The following is a 13,844-nucleotide window of genomic DNA, read 5'->3' as shown; positions in this document are numbered from 1 at the left end:
CCTTCAAGTTAAGTGGAGTCAGTCCACAGTCTGCCTTACAGACAGCCGCATGCAAGGGGCTCGCCTGCTCTTTACTGTAAAAATAAGCGCGCAGCGAGTCGACTTGGCGATGATGTTGTGCCGCCACGTCAACCACGCCCCTACCTCCGATGTCACGAGGCAGGTTCATCCGCTCCACGGCAGACTTTGGGTGATGCATTCGGAATTTGGACATAGTTGTCCGTATCCGCCGCTGGACGTTTTCCAGGTCAGTCTTCGTCCACGGCAATATTCCGAATGCATAAGCCAGTGGAGGGATAGCGAATACATTCAACGCGCTTATTTTATTCTTCCCCGAGAGATGCGATTTCAGCACCAGCTTTACACGTCGCAGGAATTCGGACAGCAGAGCTTCCTTCAGATCACCAACTCGAGCATGGGTTCCTTGCAGAATTCCTAGGTACTTGTAGAAGTCTGTCTCGGTCATAGCTTCGATGTGGAGGTCACCAATGCTATGTCCGGCATGCGGCTCGTGATGACCTTTGCGAATGGCTTGGATTCGACATTTGTCTAATCCAAACTCCATCCGAATATCACGGCTGAACATGTCTATTATTCGCAACAGACTTCTAAGATGGTTGTCAGTACCAGCATACACCTTGATGTCATCTAGGTACATCAAGTATGTCAGTTCGCACTTAGCACGTAGGCCATATTTTATTGCAAAACCATGCCCTCTAGCATCATTCAGTAGCCATGAAAGGGGGTTCAGTGCCATACAAAACCATAGAGGACTCAATGAATCCCCCTGGAAGATGCCCCTCCGAATACGGATGGGCTCTGAGGTATTAGCACCCTCAGATGTACGGACTGACAAGGTGGTATGCCACCCTTCCATGACTGTCGCCAAAAACTTTATTAGTTTCGGATCAATGCGATACAGATGTAGGATGTCGATTAGCCAGGTATGCGGAACGCTATCAAAAGCCTTGGCATAATCGATATAGCAACTGAAGAGGTTTCTTTGGCCTCTAGTTGCTTGTCCTACAACTACCGAGTCGATAATGAGTTGCTCTTTGCATCCCCTTGACCCAATTCGGCAGCCCTTCTGCTCCTCGGACAGAATGTTGTTGGTCTCGAGGTGCGCATTGATCCTTCCACTAATAATGGACGTGATGAATTTGTAGAGGGTTGGTAAGCAAGTGATCGGTCTTGTGTCTGCGGGGTCCTGCACCGTGTCCTTCTTAGGGATAAGGTAGGTAATTCCCGCAGTGAGGAAAGGTGGAAATTCCTCCGGCCGACTCATGATCTCATTTATACTGCGTGCCAACCGACTGTGTACGCTGGTAAATTTCTTATACCAGAAATTCTGCACCCGATCCAGACCTGGGCCCCTCCAGTTCTTCGAGATGTTTATAGCTCGTCGAACTTCCTCTTCGGTAACATCCGCGAAATTCATGCCAGGTGTATTGGCATGGCAGGTGGCTTCGGCGGTGATCCACTCAGCATGCTCAGCATGCTGGGCAGGTAACCCCCAAAGTCCACCCCAATACTCTTTCGCTTCCGTCACTGAGAACTGTATTGTCTGGGTGCTCTGTTGGGATTCGTTGAGAGATCTGAAAAAGCTCCGCTGGTTCCTCGGGTATGTTGCATTCTGGACACGTCTGGAATAACTTTCGCCATACCGTCGTAACCGACTGCATATGACAGAAAGTTTCTGTTTTAGTGTGTCCAGAATTTCAACTACGGGTGTCTCACAGGGGATGGCATAGTTCCGGTAAACCCTCTGCACTTTATTTCTCACCCGTCGGCTGGCATTGCCAGTGCTGATCTGAATCAGTCTAGCAATGTCCTGCCTTAGTGAGTCCCGCCGACGTTCCAGACGAATTTTCCATGGTGGATCTCTTTTGTCACTCAAACCAATAACGCGAAAGCGAATCTTCTGACCGTGCAATCTGATAGCCGCAACTGCACCACAATACACAAGTGATTGTAGTTGCAGCAGCGACATATCAGCACACAGTCGAGATGCAATCTCATCATTGATTTGAGATAGAATTCCCGGAGTTGCTGGAGATGCATAGAGCCTGGGAATACCTGGTCTATGCAAAGGATCCATATCCGAGAATTCTATACACGCTCTTTGGAATTCGTCCCGAACTTCAGCGGAAACCTCAGCTGGACGATGGAGAAGAGTGCTTCGGCGAGTACTGAACCTGTTGCCTGCAGTGCGGCGTGGTGTTGTTGATGCCGCCGCCTCTGCCCCCATCGACTCTCGGTCACCAGTTTCCCCGATGACTTCAAGTCGAACACGTTCCCTGATGGTGGCCGGGATTGTGTCACTGCGAGTGATGAAGCGGTACTGGTCTGCGACTCGCTGCACAGTCACGTGCGCGAATTGCGGGAAACGCTCGACGAATCTCTGGTGCAACAAGGGGCGGTAAGGTGTTATACCCGCCCCCGCCGTTATTTCGTAGTAGGAGCGGATGATGAAGAGGTTCATTTCTTCAGTCCATTTCATCCGCTTCCTACGCGAACCTGCTGCTAAAAAAAGGTAAACTATGATGTTCTCATCTGCCGCTCATATGATTTCACTTCATACTTCAAATTTTTGAGAATAATCACTTACTGTTGCCAAATTTTGTATTTCTAAGATGAACTTAAGGGGCTACCCGGGTTCATTTCAGACTTTTCAATATCAAATATAGAACCATTTTCGAAAAGTACTAATTGAGCCCTTTCGTTCAATATGATATTATTCATTGATTTAATGATTATTTTTGATATTGGGTGAAATAGGGGAGTGAGGACTTAAAATATGTGCCCCGAAAATTGAAACAGGTCTCGTTCTCAAAACCTATCCAACCAAAAACCTGAAAAAATCAGAATAATGCATATATATGTTCCCATATCTGCTTAAATAAACTTAATAATGGTATATTATCGCAGTTTAGGAATTTGCCCCAAAAACCCGCTTAGGTTCATCCTAGAAGTGCAAAATTTGGTTGCAGTATAGGCGACATTGTAGGACATAATTCTGGAATGAATGCAATCAAATTATTATTAACAGTCATAAAAGGTTAAAGTGTTGCATTTCGCGTTAATTTATTCCTCTCTAAGACGTGTATGACGTCATCATCATATAAATCCTTATAACTAATATTACTGCAATTATATCAAGTAGAATGAATGAAAAGCAGTATGTATTTTCCGCAAAACAGCCTGCTATTGCCTATTAAAGGTTTACACTACAGTAGAGAGGGAAATTTAAGACTTTTTTGCGATTTTTTTTTAAATTGAAAGTTAGGTGGAAAGGTACTTTTTAAGAATCTTGTTAAGTATGTTTAAAGGTCTTAAAAAATTGTTGCTAACGAAAAAAGCTGAACACTTCAGGTATGAAAGGTTTCGTGTATTTCTTATATAGGAATATTTGAGTGAACATTTGCTCCATTTGTACCTAGCACGAAATGTATATGCATATATTATATCGGAATGTCAACTGTCACGTGGAACTGACCTTCAAAGTCTTTGACTTTGTACTGAAGCGAAAACTTTGACCTACTATAACTTTGTTAGTAATAATGCGATTTCCACCAAAATTTGTAGAAATATGTTTTATAGTATAGCCTCTCTTAGACATTTCATGATTTTAGGATGAACTTAAGGACGGTTGGCAGTGAATAAGAATTCTAGCAATATATTAACAATTATTAACTTTATTTGCATTTGTATTTCGAAGCCTAGCCACGGTACAATAATAGCTTTGTGCTTTTTCAGGTTTTTCGGTTGGGTAGGTTCTGAAAATGGGTCCGCGAATGAATTGACCACTTTTCAGTCCCCGCCCTCCCCCGTTGGGCATTTAGTGTCAGAACTGAGGCCGGCATTGAAGAGTGCTAATCTACGCCTTTTATTTGATACCTTACATAACTATATTTGGTGGAAACAAATTCTACACCCCCTTTTGCATGTATAGAGACTCCCCTTAAGTTGCCCATAGGATGATGTATGTTTGTAAGCGTTCACAGTTCCCACTCCCCACGAAATTTGGTGTCAATCAGAACAACCGCTTCTAAGAAAAGTGTGTGTGATAGACAGACAGTAAACCGGTTTTAACAACCTTTAATTTGAGACCAAAAACAAATCGTATTATAAAAAACTGTGACGTAAGTAAGTTAACCTATGAGTTTTTCAGCCCAACTGTTAAATCGCGCGTACCTGATTCAACAAATCTAAAAGTAAATAATCCGGTAATCAAATTCGCTTTGCTTGTGGATATCGTCAGTATTTCTCTGCCGAAGCGCTGACACCAGCCAAATCTCTCTCCCCTTCATATCGTGCGGTGCGGTGGTCGTCGTTTCGTCACGTTGCTTTGTCGCCTGATACGACACTTTTGAGCCTTTATGGCTTGCATATACAGGGTGCGGCAGCATAACTTCCTTTTTTAAAATGCGCGCCACTCAGTTAGTTGATGTCATAGCGGAGCGCTAGTGGTCTCGTTCAAGAGGGGATACTGTAAAGTTTTGTCCCGACACGGTTCAGTCGCCATCATGCGTTGGAATAGTGAGGAGCGTGCCTTTGCCATTGAGGTTTACTTTTCAAGCGGATGTTCGGTTATTGCAACACAGCGTGCATTTCGGAATCGCTTTAATTTAGCCCCGTTGGCTCCCGTCCCAGACCGCAAATCAATTGTTACATGGGTCACTACATTCAGACAAACTGCAAGTACGACAAAAGGAAGAACTGGAGGCCCTCGGCCCGTTAGATCACCTGAGAACATTGAAGCATTGAGAGCGTCAATGTTGCGATCGCCACGGCGTTCTGCGCGCAAACACGCATCTGCCCTTGGACTATCCGATCGTTCTGTGAGAAGAATTCTTCGTGATGATCTTCATTTTCATCCCTATAAGATGGCGATAGTGCAGGAACTTTCAGAACGTGACTTCAATTCTCGGATGAACGCGTGTGAGCTTCTTCTTGATGTCGTTCCCGATGGTGCTATTGTTTTTTTAGCGATGAAGCCCATTTTCATTTGTGTGGGTCGGTTAACAAACAAAAGATGCGCTACTGGGCTGACACCAACCCTCGAGAATTGCATCAAAAGCCTTTGCATTCACCCAAAGTCACAGTGTGGTGTGCAATTTCCTCAGCTGGAATTATTGGTCCCTGGTTTTTTGAGGAAAATGAGGTTACAGTGACAGTGAATTCGGACCGGTATGTAAACATGTTACAGAATTTTTTTTCCCACGGCTAGAAAATTTGGATTTGGAGGACGCTTGGTTCCAACAAGACGGTGCAACAGCGCACACTTCAAGAGCATCGATGGCTGTTTTGAGGGAACACTTTCCAGAGCGCCTTATCTCAATTAGAGGCGATTTGGAATGGCCGGCACGCTCTCCCGATCTGTCCCCTTGTGATTTTTTTCTATGGGGTTTTTTGAAATCCCGTGTTTATGTGAACCGTCCAAGAACCCTACAAGATTTGAAGACCAACATCCAAGAAGAAATTGCTAACATAACGCCTGCTATGCTAACAAGAGTCATGACAAACGCCAGAAATCGGTTTACGCAATGTATGGAGAATGGGGGACGTCACCTAACAGATTTGATCTTCAAAACAATATAAATAAAAACTTTAGACATGTACCTACATTATAAAAAATAAATAAATATTTTCCTATGCATACAATAGTTTTTATTGAGTTTTGAAAAAAGGAAGTTATGCTGCCGCATCCTGTACTTTTATTTCCCCCATTATACCTCACAGAAATACTAATAATAACGTGTGAAAGATTAATAATCTTTTTAGTAACAATTAAAACAAACTTAGGAATATGCAAAGCCATCGGAAGGAACTCCTTAATATCTTGCTAATCCTGATGTGGTCGATCGTTCATTGCCGGCCAATAACTTAATTAACCTTATTACAGGCCCTAAGCTGGTACAGTGTGTCGCCACTGACAAAGCGGTGAAAGTTGTAGAAATCTACAAACCTTTCACGAATTTTAATAGGGCCACCAAAGCCATGCCCACCCATCTCATGTCCGAGCAAGGTGTTGTCAAATTCAACACTGGTATTCAGATCACCTTTTGGGTGCCTCTACCGAACAGTGTGTAATTTATCACCATATGCCTGAGCAAGGTACTTTTCAGAGCTCACCTTCACATTTAAATCATCTATCACGATGCGACATGTTCTCCTCTCTAACAGAGATCCCGTTGATATACACTACAATTGTTATGCTTCTCACCCTGGACCGGCTCACAAGGTGATGAGAATGTTCTTGACGGCAGCTATCAGCAACAATTTACCCGGTACGCGTCTATTTTCGCTAAAACTAAACTGTTTTCGATAGACAAAGGCTATAGTCATAATATCAGTTCCTACTCGTTTACGTTTCAGAAGTAAAGTAGTTTCAAAATTTATAGATTGCCGGCCCACAAATTTCTATTCGTGCTAATCACGTAAGATGGATTGCTCATTTCATATCTTTTTTTATCTTTTTTATTTGTTCCTCTTTCTTTGCAGATAGCTGGGATAACAATTGTTTATTTGCTGCGATCCAAATTAGAAAAACTGGCAAAAATTCTGGAGAAAGCAGGGACGTGTCTTTCTAATTTACCAAGCATATTTATTCTTCCCTTTTTAGCACTTCTTATGATATTTATGCTATTTTCCCTGGGAGTATATGTAATTGCTTGTTTAGCAAGCTCTGGTTATCCGCAGATCCAATCAACCATTCCGATCAATAGCCTTGCAGATAATGAAACAAATTTTTCAAGTGATTTACATAAATTTAATACGAAGGAAAGTTACAGATGTAAGTATCCGTTAAATATAGCAGTTACACTTAAGTAATTTGATAAAAAAAATGCTTGAAGAAAAACAAGAAGCTTTTTTGTTATCAGTGAATGTTTTTTATAATTTTTCTATATTTTCTTTAAATAAATTTGTACTAAATGAATATCATGTAGAGTGACAATTGTGAAGTGGGGGCTATAAACCGCAAGATTAAATCGCACCTTCAATTTCTAAGGTTTTCTGGAAAAAAATTGTCAACTGAAAAAGGACTAGCTTTCTTCCCTTATTTTGTATTTTTTGTTTATAGCATACAGTTGTTTTTAGGGCCACGTGCCTCCTTCATGCTAATACTTAATTTAATTTACCGCTGCACCCAAAAGATATGCTTTTCACACCCGCTTCAAAACATCCACATTATCCATCGTTACAGTAGTACCCTCTTCCACCATGTGCCTTGCTACCATTGACTTAATGTTTCGGTCGTCGTCGCCTTTTCGTTTGGAATATCCTCTTGTGCGTTCCTCGTATCTCGTGGTCACTAGCCTTTTAGTCTGATCAATATACAATATACACAGAGATATAATAGTATATTGGCATATTTAATGGCATTTTTAATTTAGCCGAAACTCATCAGACACTGCCTCTCACCTCTGCCCTGGAAGTAGTATGGCCGAAAGAAGCGACAGGTGATAATCGCTCCATTTATATATAATCGCAAACACGACATGAGTGTGAACTATATTGAAGGGAAATCCGTCCTAAGTTCAAACCTAGACCAGGCCGAAATGATTTTTTTTTGTTGAGGATGCTGGGAATCCTGAGTCCGCATCCACCTGATGACGGACCGGACCATTTGGGAAGCAACTTACTTCCTCTCTTTTGGTCCACGGTCTCCTCTGCGGACTCAAGACTCCCAGGCAGCGTCAGATGAGTTGCCTCTGCCCTGGGAGAAACCGTCAGGCAAGATTATTGGTAAACTTGGTTTTAGTTTGTTAGTCATTTATATATCAATATCAATTACTCGAGACAGACATATGTATATGTTAATGAAGCTTTAGGATAGTGCCTAATTTAGATAGATATATTTGTGCAGTAAACTAGCGGCCCATACCAAAGAGGCTTCACTCCAGGCAAATCAGCAACAGATCAGATTTTCTCTCTGCGGCATGCGATGGAAAAACTGTTCATCGACTTTAAAGCCGCCTATGATAGCATAGCCAGGATAAAACTGTACACGGCCATGAGAGAATTCAGTATCCCGACGAAATTAATAAGACTGACTAGGCTGACCCTGACCAATGTGCGAGGCCAGATAAAAGCAGCAGGATCACTCTCAAGACCATTCGACATCAACAACGGTCTACGACAAAGGGATGCCCTATCATGCGTCCTCTTTAATCTCGCCCTCGAGAAAGTAATCCGTGATGCTGAGGTAAATGCAAGAGATACGATCCTCTTCAAGTCCACCCAACTACTGGCCTATGCTGACGATATCGACATCATGGGAAGAACCACCCGAGACGTACAAACTGTCTTCATCCAGATCGAGCAGGCGGCGCGAGATCTTGGGCTGCACACCAATGAAGGCAAGACAAAATCTATGGTGGCAACGTCAACCAACAACATCAAACCGCACTGGTCAAACACGAAGAAGAATAATGATAGGAGAATACAACTTTGAGACTGTTGACAATTTCTCCTATCTAGGGTCGAAAATCACCACCGATAACAGCTACGATGATGAAATCCGCGCACGGTTGTTGTCAGCCAACAGAGCTTATTTCAGCTTACAAAGACTGTTCCGCTCGAAACATCTCACCATAGGTTCAAAGGTCTTACTGTACAAGACTATGATCTTGCCAGTCCGAAGAATTTTTGGCCCCCTACATGAGGATGGACGATTCCGTAGCCTACACAATGACGAAATCTATGAGCGGTACCATGACCGTCCGGTTGTGGATAAAATCCGGCTCAATAGGTTACGGTGGGCGGGTCACTTAATCCGTATGGATAAGGATGATCCCACCCGGAAAGTCTATAAGGGCAATATCTATGGTAGAAAAAGAAGACGGGGCAGACCCTACCTAAGATGAAGCGATGGCGTAGGTCAGGACGCCAGACAGCTTTTAGGGATATCGAATTGGTGGACCTCGGCGCAAAACCGGTATGTCTGGAGTTCCTTATTAAGGCAGGCCTAGACCGGATACCGGTTGTTGCGCCATTGATGCGCAATAATGAAACTAGCGGTATTTAATATACGTACTTTATATGTACATGTGTATGCGTTTGTGCACAAAGTAAATCGGAAATATGTGTATGATTAATTTATATACGTACATATATAATACAGTATTCGGTAATAGACAATGTTTGTTTAGGGTCAACATAATATCTACACCGGTAATATGTACGTACATTTTGTAGTTTGGAAAAAATGTGAGTATGTGTGAATAGAATTGCGTATATAGGTAATGAATGGAAAAATGTTCGTAGAAAGTTTCTCACATAAGATGAACACGAAACTTTCATATCCGAAGCGCCAGATTTGTTTTGATTTGCCTTTGATAGAACCTAACTCAGTTGTCTATTTGTGCTTGCACTTACTAGTTCGATATTGTGTTTTCAAAATTTATTTATTGTTTTGTTCGTTAACGATGAGAATGTAATGCTTGCTCTGATAGGTTTTGTATAAAACAAAAGCGGTTTGTTACACAAGGTCATCTGGTATGCATTGTGACAATATCTTGTGCTAAAAGAACTCGTGCACTGGATGAAATTGCTCTATCAAGATCCGAAGGGTAAAGTTCGAAGTGTGAAAAGTATATCAAAGCCAGGAATTGATAATATCCATAATTTCTGGCTTAAACTGTTCAAGAACATTCACAGGGTATTGACAAATCATTTTATCTGGATTTAATTTCACCTTTTTTACCAAGGGGTAACTTATCTCATTCACTTTAGTTCTCAGTGCGAACATGTCGAAACATCTTGATATCCACAAATTTGTAGCTAATAATAATAATCGATGGGGCAACAATCCAATTGGATCGCTACACTATAATACACTGTAGGAGACAATGTGTCGGCATTGCGCTCGTCCGAGATTATTACCCTGATTTGACACAGCTACTTATTCACAGCTGAGTTGAATGGTGCCCGACATCCAGTCAGGATAACAAATCCCTCCCTCTCTCTAATAAATCATACTCTGACTGCAAATCACATTCATGGTTACTACAAATGTTGTGCTTGTACAAAACCAGCCCAATGTCGTTCTTCTCCAAGAGACAGTGATTAAAAATTGACGCACGAAACTATCGATATTTTTACAAACATCAGAAAAGTTACTAATCAGACGTAGGACTTATCAAGGCGAATCACTAGGCTCGCTGAGGTTTAATTAAACCTTGAATCTGCTATCTCATCTTTTCATGAAAGAAAATACGGGGTAAAACATGGCATATTGCTGAAATATACATTGAGTCATTTAATGCGTGTGCTTAATTTCGAAACCTAGCACTGCAATGAAGTGTATTCTCTTCGTGAGTTTTTGTGGAAAACAATCCCTTAGCCAATTCTATCAGGTTACCGTTATGGCAGATATTACAAAATATTTTTGACCTGTTGTTGGTCCACACCCAGGTGGAGAAGGAATATTTGAGGCAACGTCCTTTATTCTATCCTCAGTCAAAAAATAGAGTGCTGAAATCAGGTAAAGACATAAAAAAAGTATAGTTGGAATTATTCCCCTATACCAAATTCTACCTGATCCCTATTGGTGGCAGGTCCGGCGACAGGGCTACCAAGCAAATGCATCCAATGTCGTTAAAAACGAAACGATCGTGTTGAGCTATAAGCCTCGAAAAAATGCTAGGGCGTTTACTTCAGTCGACGCGACAGAACGGGCCCCGGTCCTGTCAAGAAATGGTCAAGGGTTCTTGACACATGGACGGCGTCAGAACGTAAGTAAATTAGTCCGAGCAAAACAAATACGTGTCTGCACTTTAAATATTGGCAAGCTCACGGGAAACATCGAAAAACTCGCAAAAGCCCTTCGAAAAACGCGTGTTGATATCTGCACTCTACAGGAAACCCGACGGTCTGGTGATAAAAGCTTGTACATGGAAGGCAAACGCGGTAAACATGACTATAAACTTCTTTATTTTGGAAGGTCACACATTCAATACGGTGTCGCCATTGATGGTTTAAGTGACGCCATTAGACAGACAATTCGACTTGATCTGAAATCTAAAATTTAACGCAATGTTGTCCCTCCGGTCGTCCTCTATGATTCAGAATGTTGGCTAAATATAAAAGACAATGAACGGCGTCTTTCGGTAATGGAGACGAAGATGTTACGTTGGACTAGTGGTGTAACACTCCTTGACCACATCCGAAATGAGGATATTCCCAATCGATAAGAGAATGTATGGCGCGGCAGAATTCGCAGCATTCGAAATTTATTTCGAATGTTGCGAATACTAGCGGACAGATGACGCCACCGGCGCTCTCCACTCAGTTTAGACCTCGCTAGAGGAGTGAAGAGCAGAGTGCCATGTAGGTGACAAAAAATTTCATATTTAAGAGAAAAATGGAATGGCTTAAAAAAAAAGATGTCTAGCTTCGACTGCGTTAATTTTAAAGCTGTATTAGTTGTCATAAATCAATTTTAATCTTAAAGCTGTATTAGTTGTCATAAATCAATTAAATTATAATTCCAATAAAGTATTTTAATTAAATTGGTTCAATTTAAAACCTCATCAAATTTTACGACAATCGGATGTGGCAGACAGACGGAGAGACGAACACACAGTGAATTGATTCTAATAAGGTTTTGTTTCACACAAAACCTTATAAAACCCACGAACCCTCTTCCCATCCAATCGGACGAAGGGGCGGCCTTCAGCCAAATGGATGGGCTGAAGGCAACCAAAGGCTCCCATTACAGCGGTTACAAGGCAAAGTATGAGTGATCATGCGAAAATATATTGCTGCATCCCGATTGTTGCAAAAACTTCAAGCAGTGACGCGGCACTCCTCATCTACAGAAATATGTAGATGCTAAACCGAAAGCAGTGCGAATCTCGAGTCCACTAGGTCAGACGATTACCGGACAGGACTCTTCAGACAGGTTGAAAGGGTGACCGCTTTCTGTGTCTCCAAGTGTTGATTTGGGCGATACTCTTCCAAAGTCAAACTGGCTTGGAGCCAAGCAATGTTAACCAAGCGCTAGGGCAATTACAATCGACTATGCAACCAGAACACAGACTCCGAAGCTTGAACTTAAGAGTATGTTGAAACCGACATCTCGGATCGTAGCTTCTTGCATTAGGGCGTCCGGAAGCATCTTCCTGTGTAATCCTTAACTGGTGTCGGTGTTTTTGGGTACGTAATTGGTGTCGTGGGTCCAAAATAACCCCAATTGGAAAAAAGTAAATACATAGTGTTATACATAAAAACTGTGATCAAAATCTGCATATTTAAAAAAAAATATCTCTATTTTTAAATACAAATCAAATTTTTGATAACTTTATCATACATCTTTCATTAGATAGTTACTTATTATTTACAGTCTTCGATTTTGAGTATCTTCATTAAGTGTGTATTTCAGATAATTGCAAAATATGAAAAAATAATGACAAAACAAAAACAAACACTTTTTAGGTTCAATTAGGCTCTGAACTTAAGCAAAACAGAATCTTCTGCTGATATCAATGAAATAGAAAAACAAGTCGGAAGCTCGCATTTCGAGTATAAAGGTTTTGTGTTCATCTTGTGTGAGAAACGCATATTTTTCTATCCGTATATAGCTACAAATCCAACATGTTCCTTCATCATTCATTCTTTTCCAAACTACCAAATGTAGGTACATATTACAGCCATAGATATTATCCTCATCCTAAACAAACATTTCCGAATATTGAACATATATATGCACGTATATAAATTGATCGTACTCATATTTCTGATTTACTTCGTGCACAAAAGCATACATATGCACATATATAGTATGTATATTAAATACAAATATATCTATCTGAATTAGGCACTACCCCAAACTTCATTAGCACGCATATATTATATACCTTCATACATACATGCCCCTCTGGAGTAATTGATATTCATATACAAATGACCAAAAAACTACAACAAAATAATTCTTTGGGACCCCATTCATAAGAACTCATTTCGTTGTGGTATTGATGAAATGATATGTGATGATGATGTCATACAAGTTATAACTTTGTTAATAATAATTCGATTTTATTCAAATTTGACCGAGTTGTGCATTGTGTTATCCCTTATCCCCATACCGTTGTACTTCATTCTAAAATAAGGGGGTTTGCCGGGTAAATTTCTAAAATGTGGAAATATACTGTTATTAACTTTATTTGTGCAAATATCGGAACGGAATGTATTTTGGGACCTAGATTTCGTAGAGATGCACTACTGTGATTTTTATCGGATTTTCGGTTGGATAGGTGCTGAGAACGAGATCTATTACACTGTTTGTGGGTCATATTTTGAGCTCTCACTCCCCTATGTTTCACCCAATATCAAATATGGAACCAGTTCCGAAAAGGACTAAATGAGCCCTTTAATTTGATACCCCACATGGCCACATTTTATGAAAAAAAAATTTCGCACCCTCCATTCACATGTATGGGGAGCCCCCCTCCCCCCTTAAACTTAATACAAAATGGCGCCACTTGCCGCATGTAAAGGGCATAAAAGATCACATATTCTTACCAATTTTCGTGACCATCGGTCCAGCTGTTTCCGAATGAATCGACAGACAGCGACTCGATTTTAATAAGGTTTTGTTTCACAGAAAACCTTAAAAATGACAAACTAAACATAGCTGCAAAATATTAGCGAAATCAAAGCGAGTTCCTTAGAATATTCTTACAACTACTTATATTTGACATTTAGAACATATTGCCGTCCTCACTAAGTGGCTTTTACAAATATATTTGCAACATTTTCAACATTATTTAGATTGCTTTTGGTTCTTTTTTTGGTTACATAGATAGCTATGCCCTCTTTTGCGTTCAGATTTTTCCGTC

General features: G+C 41.0%; 1 protein-coding gene across 5 annotated transcripts in view; it reads left to right on the top strand.

Moving 5' to 3' along the window:
- Positions 1-13,844, top strand: part of LOC119647796 (choline transporter-like 1) — a 158,495-nt gene that overhangs the window by 72,835 nt on the left and 71,816 nt on the right. For all 5 annotated transcript variants that reach the window (XM_038049003.1, XM_038049000.1, XM_038048999.1 and 2 more), the window contains exon 5: positions 6,505-6,796. In XM_038049003.1, coding sequence (XP_037904931.1) covers positions 6,505-6,796 — 292 coding nt within the window. The remainder of the gene's footprint in view (positions 1-6,504; positions 6,797-13,844) is intronic.

Source organism: Hermetia illucens, chromosome 2 (genome assembly GCF_905115235.1).
Source record: "Hermetia illucens chromosome 2, iHerIll2.2.curated.20191125, whole genome shotgun sequence".
Classification (NCBI taxonomy): domain Eukaryota; kingdom Metazoa; phylum Arthropoda; class Insecta; order Diptera; family Stratiomyidae; genus Hermetia; species Hermetia illucens.
This window is presented reverse-complemented; position numbering and strand designations above follow the sequence as displayed.